The sequence below is a fragment of the Myodes glareolus genome, chromosome 18 (assembly GCF_982192425.1).
Source record: "Myodes glareolus chromosome 18, mMyoGla1.1, whole genome shotgun sequence".
NCBI lineage: Eukaryota > Metazoa > Chordata > Mammalia > Rodentia > Cricetidae > Myodes > Myodes glareolus.
The window spans coordinates 23,711,062-23,725,516 of NC_142043.1; the positions used below are offsets into that span (position 1 = coordinate 23,711,062).

At 39.2% G+C, this 14,455-nt stretch overlaps 1 protein-coding gene across 1 annotated transcript in view; it reads left to right on the top strand.

The window, feature by feature from the left end:
* Positions 1 to 14,455, top strand: part of Lmbrd1 (LMBR1 domain containing 1) — a 91,050-nt gene that overhangs the window by 51,608 nt on the left and 24,987 nt on the right. Inside the window, exons 8-9 of the mRNA XM_048430444.3 lie at positions 2,455 to 2,580; positions 5,361 to 5,513. Coding sequence (XP_048286401.3) covers positions 2,455 to 2,580; positions 5,361 to 5,513 — 279 coding nt within the window. The remainder of the gene's footprint in view (positions 1 to 2,454; positions 2,581 to 5,360; positions 5,514 to 14,455) is intronic.

The window sequence follows — 14,455 nt, forward strand, 5'->3', positions numbered from 1 at the left end:
GTTAAATTCAAAAAATTATTTAGAAACCTTAATATTTTAAAATGTTTATTTCAAGCTTACAAAAATCTAGACATTAGAGATAAATTTTTAATAATCATTGAAGCTTAAACATGTAATTTAGAAGCAAGCCAAAGCTGGGTGTCCAGGTAGTGGTTACTGTCTTGTATTTAGTACCTTCTGTGAGACTTCAAAGAAAGGTGGAGTCCCCTGGTGTCCTCTTCAAACAGGTCATTACCATAGGAATCTTTTTATTTTTTAAGTTTTTTCCATGATGCTACTGAGCAGCTCACATTAGTTCTTCTACTAAGCACATCAGTGTGTGTAAGAAAATAACTCCATGTTAAGAGGTCTCTCTTCTGAAGGTTTTTAATCAAGTACTATCCTCATAGGCAAATTCTTTTATCAGCTTACTAAATGTTTTAGAATAAAGATGAAGGAAAAGAATTGGGACCTCATCTGAACATATCAAATAGTCTCTGCGCTTGTTACTTAGCCCTAGCTTAGAAGTCTGATTAGCCAAGTTTGGCAGACCAATAATGTTAACTACACATTGTTGTGTATTATAAGCAAGACACATTTGCAAATCAGGGCAAGTTTCTCAGGCATGGCGTAATTAAGCTGACTTAAAATGCACTGATCTTCTTTCATGAGGCAGGGTAATAAGTGGCATCCTAGGGAGGGCCATGCATGTATTATAGAGTGACAGAGCAGAGTTTGGAGTGGGTCACTGGAGTGTTTTCAGAGTGGTGAGCAATTGGGGGGTCAGGGTAACAAGATGATGGAAATGCAAGATTGCCACAAGAGCTCTAGTTCATGTTAAAAATTAGTAAAACTCCTTTTTAATACAATCTTTAGTGAGAGTTGGAGAAGGTGTGTGTGTGTTAAAAATGGATGGACGAGGAGAACCGCTCTGGTTATAGCAGTTGAGGATACTACATACTGTTTTTCTCCTTATCTTCTGCATTGACCCTCAAAGCACTTTCCCAGAATCCTCTCCTGTGAGAAGATTTTGAGTGATCTCCTCTTGAGTCCTGGAGACTCTTAAAGGTTATTAATTAGAAGATAACATAGTCTGGTGTGGGTAGAGCGCGATCACTTTGAAGCACTTAGAAGATGAACTTGAACTAAGTCAGAGCAGCAGAACAGTCAGGAAAATGTTCATAGGCAGCGCTGTGACAGCAGGCTGAATTGGGAGCATGTCATAAATGATGACTAAAGCAATAGATTCCTACCGCAGCGGTACTGGAGTTACCATGTTAAAAAACTCAGAGCTGTTCAGCACGGAGTGAGGAGCCCAATTCGTGCCCCTTCCTAGCTATGGGGAGAACGAGTAAGGTACTGTGGTTGTATGCATAGAAGAAACGTGAAAAAGATTTTAGATGACAACAGAGTCTGCTGTTGCAACCACAAGGTGATAGTTGTCCATGCTTCTTAACTACTTAATGTGTCTCTGAATAATGACCACATAGTGAAGGAAATAAAGAAATAAAAAAAAAGAAGAGGAACATGACTGTTCCTAAGTATGATGGAGGGGAAGGTTCATATGTAGAAAACAGCCAGAGGCAGGAACCTCTGCGAGAGTACAGAGTGGACATGACCCTGAACCCACGCCATGTGAGGGAAGGGAAGGGGAGCCGTGTGCAGCAGCAGCCAGGACACCCAAAGGTACAGAGAGTGGACAACCACAACAGTTGGATTATACAGGGAAGAGAAACCCAGTCCCCTGGACTGGAGAGTTTTAGGGTAGGGGATTGGTGTGCCAGCCTGGAGGGCCCTGTCATAGGTAGGGACTGAGGGCGCGGGAGAACCTGGAGGCCAGGTTTGCTTTGGTGTGTGAAGAAGGCCCCTCAGCCATTTGTCCTGAGTTTGAAACCTAACACATAACAAATGCCATTGAGTTTTATGTTGGTAGGTATAATAAAAAATACCATTTGGGAATGGAATATGGAACTGGGTGCTGTGTTTATTTTTAATGATGAAAATTAATTGTTGAAATATATATGAAGATTAGTAAAAAGTTTGGTTATTTGTACATAGGATATTAAGTTGTATATAGATAATTAGTCTATTCATAAAATATCAGGAATATATTCTAAAGGTTTACTCCTTGTAATTGGAGAAAATTATTTTTATACTAATAAAAATATTTTTTTTATCTTTTGTATTAACTCATACTATTTTAACATTATTAGTCTGAAGTTGTATCTTACCACTCTGATAAAGTCGGACTAATTCGTTTAGAAACATACCTGTGTACGTCTAACTGGAGTAAATACAAGAAATCCGAGATGGTGAGTGTGCTCAGAGCCAAGTGGGCACATTGCTAGGTAACCAAGTTTACTTGTTCACTACTGCTCACTTTTAAGTTATCACTCTAAGAACACCAGTTTTGAACCTGAAATGTGTATAAAATATTTTGAGTAGCTTTGGTAAGAGCTGTGTGTTTCCTTCCAGGCATATGGCATGTCAGCCTTACCTTTAAACCTGATAAAAGGCACGAGAAATGCTGCCTATGAGCGCCTGGAAAACACTGAGGACATTGAGGAAGTGGAGCAGCACATTCAAACGATTCGATCAAAAGTGAGTTCCCGTCTTGTCATTGGAAGCGTGGTTTACCTTGTCCATCCTGATGTGTGTTTGCCATGGACAAACCCAGAACTTCTTACATTGTTTGAATCTGTGTACCAAGTACTTCAAGGATTATGTCCTTATTGTTAGTTTTCTATGCCGTATATAGGATAATGGCAATTTGAGAATTTCTGTTGGTGTTTTAACAACTAAAAATAGCCTGCTGCTTGCTTATGGCCAAGACTTTTCCAGTTTTAATCACCCGGATTTTATTTGTAATGTGTTTTGTTGCCTCTCTTAGGTTCAAATTTGGGTATTTGTTGAGCAGTTTAATGTTACTTTTAATTTTGTGTGATGTAAAAGTATTTCTAAGAACATGATAGCTATTTTTCTTTTTATGTTGTCTTCAAATAACATATTACGGATTTATTTTAACAACAAGAAGGGCTTACTCAGTACTCAGCTTCAAGGTACAGTGTGTCTGTCGGCTTGGCATGTGTGTTAGCCAAGCAACTCTTTTCTTTTTATCCATTATCTGGCAGGGGCGGGGTGATAGGCACATGCATAGCACATGTGTGAAGTCAAAGCACAGCTTATGGGCGTCAGTTATCTTCTTTCACCGTGTGAGTTTTGGGGACTGAAGTCAGGTTGTCAGGCTTGGCAGCACCCGTCCTCACTGAACCGTCTAGCAGGTCGTGGAGCAGCTCCTTCTGTATTCAGGGATGTGAGTCTGCATCTCTCATCCGGGCACGGCACAGAGAACATGCTGGTACAGAGCTGACTGCCTCCTTTTTCATCACCATGGGGTAGTGCTGCCTTTTCTTCCTCACTTCATCCTTAGAGTAGTCCTCATAGATGTCCCAAAATGTGTCTTATCAAGGCCGGACATTTTTTCCTAACTCAGTAAATTCACAGTGAAATTAACCATCAAAAGTCCAGCCTTTATAAACATGATGCCCCAAAAGATCCCTGTAACCCATAGCAGTCTACCCCATCTCATACTGTGAAATGGAACTAGTCTGTTTTGTCAGAGTCCCTGGCATGTTAACAGTGCTGATGCTGCCACAGTGCCAAAGTCTTGAAGAAGAATGATGCAATCTCTTCACTATGAGACCTTGTAAAGTTATAAAGTCAGGTTGATAAATCCACCATACAGTGGCATAGGGTTAACGTCTCCATTGCAACAAGGATGAACAGAAAGATAGCAAGGAAAGTGGGCAGGCACCAAACCCAAAGTTCCAGGTTTGGCTTCTAGGGCTCATGGTGCCATCATCTCATTTCTCAGAGTGAGCTTAGGTGGCTCTGCTCTTCCTGCCGTGTTACTGGTGGCACATGTCACATGCGGGCTCTTTTGGTTTGGTTCTACTCAGTATCCACAACTTGGCTTTGCCCAGCAGATGTCTCACACTTCTGGCAGCTCCAATATCCTGGGGTTTCCATTCCAGCTTAGGCTTTCCCTTCACAGCTCTGGGAGAACCCTGCTTAGGAGCTCTCTGCAGAAATACCATCCCTGCTACTTATTGCCAGACCTCTGTGACTTTCTGAACATTGCTGTAAGCCTCATAATCTACTCTTGCAGATTGCAGGCTTGGAAATCACGATTGTGAGTACCACCTTCTGATGCCAGCCCAAGATACAGCCTGGTCCCTGGCCCACATGTGCAGTGGCCTCTTTGTATCTTTGACAACCTAGGAAGGCACTTCCTTTGATGGCCATTTCCCAGCACAATGCCCTGAAGGAGCTATCTTTCAGGCATCATCATTCAAATGGATTGGAAATATTACTTCTTGGAATTCTCAATGGGCAGAGTTTCCTTCCAGCCCCTTTCCTACCAGCCAGTGTGAGTCTGTGATTGCTCTGTAGTGGTGCTGTTCCCAGAAAAACTTACCGGCGTTTGTCTGTATCCATCTTGGTCACAACTTTGAGCTCTTCGTGCTCCCTTCTCCCCAAAGTCTTCCTTTTTCCTATCTGGATGCTCCGTCTGCTCAGCATAAGCTAGGAAGATTGAACAGTCGTCCTGTCCCAGCATGAAGGGTATGCTGTCTTAAAACTTTCTTTACCACACGACACAGCCCTTTCCTTTGGAACTTAACTTTACTCAAGTTCTCAGCACCTGGACAGAATGCAGCCAGATTCCTTGTCAAAATGGAACCTGCATGGGCTCCGCTGGGTTCCTGTTGGAGGCTTCGTTCCCCTCTGAAACCCCTTGAGCCCTGCTTCCACTGTCCAACATCCTGGACTTCCGAACTCCAATTGGAGTGGTCCATTGAGATAAGCTATGAAAGAGGTTGGTTGGTTTCAGAAGGGCCTGGCACACTATGGGGGGATGTCTTACTGTGGGAGGCGTCTCTGAAAGGTACTTCAGCTCTTACCTTCTCTTTGCTCTTTCACAGTGAGGCTGCAGTAGCATGAGTGTACGTTTTGTGTCTTAATACAACAGTATGGATATCCTCCTGTTCGTAGTGTCTTTGCGTCTTTAAAATAGAGCCCCAAGTAGATATCTCTGCTTCTAATAAAGCAGGTGTGTTCCTTATCTTCTCTGGGTTTGTTTCTATGGAATGCTTTTATGAATCCTTCTGCTCACATATCTTCAGCGTGTATTAGAAATACTGCAGAAACACACATCAGGGAGCTCCTTTTCAGCACAGACCCTGGCCAGACTGTGCCTGTTACATTGTTTGAGTTGTGCGTTCGCCTGTGAGTGTCCAACTTTAAAAAGGCTGCTTGATTATTTTGTTGAGACTTCAAGGATTTGAAAGACGAAACTCTTGATTTTGTTCTATTGTTTGTAGAGCAAAGACGGTCGACCTTTGCCTGCGAGGGATAGACGTACCTTAAAGCAATGTGAAGAAAGATTACGAACACTTAGGAAAAGAGACCGGCACTTAGAATTCATTGAAAACAGCTGGTGGACGAAATTTTGTGGTGCCCTGCGCCCCCTGAAGGTAAATGGAGTTTTAAAAAAATTACCCTGTCACTATTTTGCAAGCTTATGTAGGACCTCTTAGAGAGGCTGAGTTCTCCCTGGGCAGTATTGTACCAAGGCAACTTAAGAACATGGACTTTGGAGTTGAAATAATCAGGTTTGAGTCACTGCTCTGTGGTTTGGTAGCTTGAAAAGGCACATAACCAACCATCAGAGATCCACTTACTCCTTATAATGTGTCATTAGGAAATTCAAATGAAAGTAAAAATAAGTAGTATAATAAGCTTGTAGCAAATTTTGTGGGTTTGAACTGTGCTGTACATGGGAGAATGGGGAGGCATACGAGGTCTCAGGAAGCTGCCTGACAGTGACAGCCTGCCTTGTTAGATGTGCATCTAGAAGTATGTAAAGCACTGTTAAAGAACTGGGAACCAGTTCTTTAAACTCCCTTTCGGAATCCATTGTTTGCCCGCTTTCTGTTCGCGCTACTGTGGTACCTAAGGCTGTGATGGTGACTCTGGAAAGTAATCGACACTGTTAGCTGCATATCCAAGTTCATGTGTTCTACATTGGGGGACTCTCAGAGGTCAGAATTTTATATACAGTAACATGCAGTTTGGAATTTATGGTGCGCATTACATAGACTGACTTATTAGGTGTAGGCTGACATATGCTCCAATTCCTATATTTGGTAGACTGCAACTGTAGTCTTGTGAGTTCAAAGCCAGCCTGAACTACATGATGAGACGGTCTCAAAAACACAAAGTAAGATAATGTTTCAGAGAATGCCAAAAAAAAATGAGTCAGAGAGGTTGAATTTTGCTAGTATTTTATTTACTATCTTAAAAGCTACTCTTTTGATTTTTTTTAAAAATAATATATTGTCCATGAAATTAGTTAATTCTTCTAAGTGGTCATCTCTGATCATCTCTGCGGATGCTTTCTTGAGCTCTCTGACTGTCTCTTGGAATGCTTGCTTGCTTGGTTGTATACTTTTGTGGGGCTGCGGCTGAGATTAAGAGTCTTGTGTATGGTAAGCAAGTGCTCTGCCATTGAACTATGTACTTAGCTCAGAATGAAGTTTTTAAAGGACCCCACCCTGGTCCTTTCTCCTAAGGTGATTTATCTTGTACCAAAAATCTTAACTTTAATAATAAATTCTTTGTATCATCTAATGAACATTTATAATAAAATCTAGTCTCTGTCATCAGCTGCCTTCATGTATGCATATGTTTTTTCAATGAACATATGTTTAGAATTTTCAAATCAATTTTGTTAAGTATATGGATTGATATTTTTTTTTGCCAAATAACTATGTCAATGCATAGAACTCACACATATGTCTTTAAATCAACTTTGTGCCCTGTTCCCTGCAGCTCGGATCAGGTACAGTGGTCTGACACAGTTTAGTTTAAGCTCTCAAGAGTTTCATAGATGTGAAACACAGAAATGCCTGCTTTGCCACAGCACAGTGCTCTATGTTTTTTAAGATTTATCTTTATTTATGTTATCTCTTTTCATGCCGTGGGTGTACAATCACCCCTGGAAACCAGAGGCAGCCTTTGTGTCTCTGGAGCAGGAGTTTTACAGGTGCTCTGAGCTCCCAGTATGGGTGCTGGGAGTCAAGCATGCTTGACCACTAAGCTACATATCTCTCCAGTCCCAGCACTGTTGCCGTATCCAGCCACGTTGCTTCATTTTGTATCATTCACTCTGCTTTACTGCCAAGAGGTAATCTGATGTGTCCATATCGCAGTTTGCTTATCTTGCTTATTTTCTTTTTGAGACTAAATCTTTGTGCAAGTATGGGTTTTCATTGATTTTTCGTGGATAAATACCTTGCAGGAAAGATTTTCCATCTAATGTTTAATGGCTAACTTTGTGAGAAACCGCCCATTGGTTTTTTCCCTCCAACTGGTACACTGGTTTTATTCATTTAATAGTTTTAGTTAATATATCACTCTTACTTGTGGTGACAATCTCAGTATGTATTACAGTGTGTAATCATCAGTGGGTTTTTCTACTATGACATTTTATAAAATCATTAAGCTTTCTATGTCAAGGATTTTATCAAAAAAATTCACTGCTTGTGTCTTTTCCCGATTTGTGGCATTATTTTATCTTAATACTATTGTGCAAATATTTCTTGTATTTTGGTGAAATCCAAATTATTTATTTCCCATTTGTTCTATGTTCCCAGAAATCTTTGTCTCTCTTAAGGTAATTTTCTCTTACATTCTGTTGTAGAAATTCTATAGTTTAACTCCAAGTTCAGATATGATTAATGTTGAGTTAATTTTGTGACTTGTTTATTTTTATATTGGTACCCATCTGTTCCAGCACTGTTTGCATGGAGATTGTTTTTCCCTCCTTGAACTTGGGCAGCTCTCACTCTCTTGGGATATCTGTCCAGTGTTCCCAAGCTCTGCCCTACTGCTCTGGATGTCCTTGTACTGAAGCTTCATTAATGAGACTTCATAGTCAGCCGTGAAATCAGGCAGAAGTTTTTTCCAATTTCATCTTCCTTTTTCAGAGTTATTTTGACATTGGTAGATCATTTTAATTTCCATCTTGAATTCTGTAACAACTGTTGAAATGTCTACTAGGGTTATTCTGAATTTGCACGATCTAAAAGTAATGTGTTGAGAAATGTTTTAGCATTACTGAATTTCTAGCTTGTGAACTATTTATTTATATCTCTCTGTCAATGTTTTTTATATTCATTATAATATCTTCAAAATAACTTGAAAATCCAGCAACTTATGGAAGCAGATTCAGAGACCCACAGCTAGCACTGGGCCGAGCTCCCAGAGTCCAGTCAAAGGATGGGAGAAGTGATATTATGAGTAAAGGGGTCAAAAGTGTGATGTGGAAACCCACACAAACAGCTGACCTACGCTAGTGGGAGTTCATCTACTCCAGACTGACAGCAGGAGAACAAGTATAAGACCAGGCTAGGCCCTCTGAATGTGGGTGACAGTTATGTGACTGGGCTAGTCTGTGGGGCCAGGATTTATTCCCAGTGCTTGAACTGGCTTTTTGGAGCCTATTCTCTTTGGAATTACCTTGCTTAGCCTAGATACAGTGGGGAGGGCCTTGATCTTGCCTCAAAGTGATATGCTAGACTTTGTTGACTCCCAATGGGAAGCCTTACCCTCTCTGAGGAGGGGATGGGGTAGGATGCGGAAAGGTGGTGGAGTGGAGGGAGGGGAAGAAAGGGGAACTGGGATTGGTGTTGGTGGGGATTTCTGTCCCACTCCACCCCTTAGTCATTCAGTCCCAAAGAAACACACAGAGGTCTACATTAATTATAAACTGATTGACCTAGTAACTCAGACTTTCTTATTAACTAATTCTTACACCTTAAATTAGCCCATAATTCTTGTCTGTCTTCGCCATGTGGCTCGATACCTTTTATCAGTGAGGCCTTCTCATCTTGCTTCCTCTTGGTCTGAGTGATGACTGCAGACTGAACCTTTCCTCTTCCTAGAATTCTCCTGTTCTGGTCACCTTGCCTATACTTTCTGCCTGGCTACTGGCCAATCAGCATTTTATTAAACCAGTACAAGTGACAAATCATTACAGGGTACAAGACCATTGTCCCATAGCAGATTGGTATGTAAAATGAGAAAAGATTGTTTAAAAAAAAAAAAGACTTGAAAAAATGCTTCCACTTCTTTTTCTATCCTGTTGAAAACTGTATTGTTAGTATTCAATTTTCACTATTTAGTACTTACTTGTAAAATTTAAGAATTTTTCTTTTACCATGCAACCTGGCTGGACTGTCGGTTCTAGTAACTTTATTGTAGATTCCTTAGAAAATTTTTGTTCTTAGTTATGCTAAAAGACAGCCTGACTTGTTCCCTTCTAATGTAAGACCTGTGGTTTGACTAAGTGTCCCCAGCAGATATTTAATAGAGGCTTAGAGTCCAACTCTGACACTTTTGGGAGACTATGAAACTTTCCAAAGTTTTCATGGGAGTCCTACCATCAGGAGGGTGCCCTGTGGCAAAATTTGGGACCTCTTGACAGCTGTGAGGTGAGCAGCTTGCTTCTTGCATGTCTGTGATACGTTGTCTTGTCAAAGAAAAAAAAAAAACATGAGGCCAGCTGATCATGAACCAAAACTCTTATTAAAACTATGAGCCAAAATAAACCATTCTTCCTTAGAAGTTTATTATGTCAAATATTTTGTCACAGTGATAGACAGTAGATGAAAATGATGATGAATTCAAAGATTTCCAGTTGCTGATTTTCCCCTTTTTCCAATTTCCTATCTGAAACTTCTAATCCAGCCAACTCGACATTCATTACTATTTGTTATATAAACGTGCTGTTCCTGAATAGTGGCCTGAATTCTTACCAGTATTCTATCCTTAGCCAGAAATAAGGCAGGAATGTCTAAAGGAATTTCCTGGGGGATAGACTGATTTTTTTTTTTCAAATAATTTAACAAAAAGGCAAGGATAGAATCACATCAGTTTTTCTTTAAATGAGATATGAAAGTCATTATTTATCATTTCAGCATTTGTTTATAGTTTATGTAATTCAGAAATAGAAACCTACCTTTCGTTTAGTGTTTTTAAACATAAGCATCCAGGCCAGCCTTGTTGATAAGGTCTAGGTAGGTTGGTTCACATCTTCTCTGCTCATTTTGTGCTGAAATTGACTTCAAAAGTTGCTGATGTTCTACTTACTTATTTAATTATTTATTTTAGATAGGTGCTTACTATATAGTCCTGGCTAGCCCTGAACTCACTATGTAGACCAGCTTGTTTCTGAACTCTCAGGAATCTGCCTGCCTCTCCTTCCTGAGTTCTGGTATTGCACACGTGAACCATCATGCTCAAATTATGTTCTGTCTCAAAATATGGTACTAGCATTGCCTTTTTGCTCTATTCTGTAATCCATTTGTTTTAATCATAAAATATATATTCAGAAATTCAGAGATATTTTTGCCCTCCCCTCCCCGAAAATAATGCTTTTTCTCCCATGAAGATGCCTGTTGATCTTGTGGTTTTACATATCCATCATCTCCCCAGGATATGTAAACCTCATCTAAAGTGTGATGACTCCAAGCTCAGGCTTTGCAGTTAGTATGTGGTTCCATCCTTGCTGTGCTCCTCGTTAGCTATGTAACTGCTTGTTCCTCTTTAGAATGGAGCCATGTATTTGTTTTCATATGGGAATTAAATGAAGTAATGTAGGATACATCCTTTATTTCTCTTGCTCTTGCTACAGTTGTATGTGCAAACTTTTCAACTGTTGAAATACAACAGTTGAATGAAATACAATTATTCTGTTATTGAGACAAAATAAGCATTTAATTCAAATAAGTTAGACAAGTTAGAGGTTCCTTTAGTCAGAATCTATATATAATAACAAAATATTTTTTCTAAGTATATAGTCTATTGTTCATCAATACTTAAACCTTTTTCTAGAAAAAAACAAAACAAAACCACACTTAAAGCTCTGACATACTCACTGGTCTGAGTAATCTAGGTTGGTTTAAATATAATTTGAGGTTTTTGTTATTTCTGCACATACTTATATAATATTACCAGTGACATTTTTAATCTTTAGTTGTGATTGATTTCTATACTTTCAAGTTTATTGTAGATGGAAATTTCTTCAAAGAAATACAGGATTATATTAATTATGAACTGTTTGGCCTATTAGCTCAGGCTTATTATTAACTAACTCTTACTACTTAAATTAACCCGTAATTCTAATCTTTGTTTAACCACATGGCTTGGTATCTTTTCTCAGTGCAACATGCCTCTATGTCTGGGTGGTGACTGCACACTGAGCCTTTCTTCTTCCCAGAATTCTCCTAAGTCTGGTTGCCCTGCCTATACTTCCTGCCTAGCTACTGGCCTATCAGCGTCTTATTAAGTCAATACTAGTGACAAGTACTTTACAGGGTACAAGAGCTTTGTCCCACAGTGGTGTACCATTTTTTAGTCTATATCCAATGACCATAGTACAGTCATCATTTTGAACACCCATCATCACCGCTGTTCTTCCCCCATCTTATTTCCTAAACAAAATACTCTGCCCACTAAAAATAATTCCATTTCTTTATGACCACTATTCTAGTTTTTCTCTTAGAGTTTACATAGTCTAGGTACATAAAGCAAAGAATGTAAGAAATGCATACAGCTGTCTATACTTATATATTATATACTTACATATTATATATTATTAGTATACTTAATATATTAGTAATATCAACCGATGTGAATGACCTCACCCACAGTTAGAACAATTTTCAAATTTTTACCACAAGGCAAGATCCAACTATGTGCTGTTTAAAAGAGCTATACTTAAAACAGCAACTCAAGAAGACTAAAAACAAGATGATATTTAAGGACAGATAAGCATCAACCATGGAAAAAAAACTGATCATAATGTTTGACTGTCAGAGCCAATAAAAAATACCAAATGGGAAAAAAAAGACACTTTTGTCAGGAAGTAGGATGATGCTGTTGATGACCTCTTTCCTGAGACTGTGAATATCTTTACCTTAAAGTAAAGGGACTTTGAGGATGTGATTGAGATTATTGGCCTCTAAAGGCAGAGATTATCTGGGACTTTCAGAGTGGTCTTAATCTAACAACTTGAACCTTAAAAGCAGACAGAAATCATACAAATGACATTGATCACCAACACATAAGAATGACTTGATGCAGTATCATAGGTAGAGAAATGATACAGTAAAGAGATGAACGTGTCAACTCTACTACCTAAGGGAATGAATGTGAAGTGTTTCCTTCTTATGGTCTCCAGAAAGGGCCGTGGCTCTGTTGACAGCTTGGGTTTTAGCCTTGTGAGATTTTAAGGAATGAGGCAGATGAGAGCTACATCCTGACTAGATGGACCACCCACAACTGCTAAAAGAGGGGAAAAAAATTAACTGGGTATAGGTTTTGCCTACAGAGTGTTGAAAATTTTTCTATAGCTGAAATAGAAAATGAACAGAATTTTAATTTAAAAGTTGATAATGTTGCAGTTATGAATATTTGTTATGGAAATCAAACAACTATGTTTTATGAAGAAAAAGGCATGGAAGAATCCAAGAACTAGATTGTAACATGGTACTAGGTGGTTAGGAAACATCTCCCGTGTGCACAGTGAGGTGTTTCATGTGAACAGTATTGCAGAGGAGTGTGGGGGGAGCTGGAGAGTTGGTTCAGAGTTAAAAGCACTGGCCACTTTTCAAGAAGATCCTAATTTGTTTCCCAGCACCCACAGAACAGCTCAACCATCTGAAGAATTCCAGGAAATCTGGCATGGCCTTCTGGCCTCGGTGGGTACTGCATGCATGTGGTGCACAGTCATACATGCAGGCAAAACACCCACACATAAATACATACATGTATGTGTGTGTAGATATATTTGTGTGTGTGTATGTATGTATATATATGGTGTACACACACACATATATATATGTTGAGAGAGAGAGAAAACCCAAATATAACCAATATATATTTCAGAACTTTACATCTGGATAATAGGGACTATGCCTTTTCTCCAAGTCCATGTGGAAAATTATTTATAATGTTAATTGGGTCAGAAAGAAGAGTACCAGCAAATTCTATAAAGTAGATATAGTACATACATTGCTCTAAATATAGCTTATTGAAACTAGAAATTTAAACGACATCAATAAACTAAGGCCCCTTCCACTTGAAAATTAACCTTATGGTCAACACCTCCTGAGTGAGTGGACAGCAGAATTTCTAAAACTCAATGGTTTACCTGAGCACCCCTGTCCAGATGTTGCAGACCTACTATTTAGTAGTCTGTGGTAATCAAGACATTTCAGATTTTGTAAGATTTCCGTTTTCTATTTTTGGGTTAAAGATACTCAGTGGTAAACTTTACATAAGTTGCCAAAGCTTGAAACAATTAAAATTTGAAGCACTCACACATTTGATAAGGAGTGCTCAAGTCTGGAGTAGAAATGTATCAAGAGGACCGGGCTCTTTCTAGAGACTGCGGGAAGAAGCACTTCCTGTTCGTTCTGATTGTTGAACTCATCCTGTTTCTTCAAGTTGTCAGACTGTTGCTTCGTGTCTTTGTCGGTGCTAGAAAATCAACTTAAAACAATGACCAGAGAAATACATAGCCCAAAACACAGTTATCAGTGATAATGGGAGTGAAAAGGTATGTAACTCCAACACAACATTTCAAACTACCAAAAAGCTAACAAAAGATAAAAGCCACATAAGAAAGTAAAGTTGAGACCAAAGAGGAAGAGACAGGTCAGTTAGTGGCTCCTGTCTAGAGGGTTTGCTTTCTAATAGACAATCCCTGATGGACCCCATGAAAAGGAGCTAGGACCACCCGGGCAAATGCCTGATTCTAGTCCTGTGCCTGGGAGAGCCAAAGAGCTGAAAACAGCTTCCTGTTCCAGACAGCAAGGAGAATGCTCACATAACATGCTGGAAGGAGCCAACTTTTTGAGGTCTACCACTGGGTAAATGTAGGACCATTTAGATACAGAGTAATGATATGAATGGTATACATAGTAACAGTAATGGTAATAGCTCCATGAATAAAATACAAATCTATGAGTCTATATTGATGTGAATGAATAAGCCAAATAAAGCTCATTAAATAAGAAAAATTAGAAAAACCCAGCATGCTAGAAAACAGAATTCAACAGATAACATGTACTGTTTCTAGGAGGAGACTTATAGATGCCAAAATTAAAGGCAAACAGTTGCTGAGGATAAAGTTTTGCCTCTTCTCAAGTATAAAACCACAAAACGTATTAGTTAGAGAAGGAAAATGGTACTTTTACAGAAGAGAATCCTCATCAGTTGTCGGACAAATAGACTTGATTGTGCCTCCTAATATGATATAATCGAAGCACTCAGGAACATTCCTCAGCTGTTTCTTAAAAAAAAATACTCGACAGTTTAACTTGAAGGACATTCTATAAAATAATTGCCC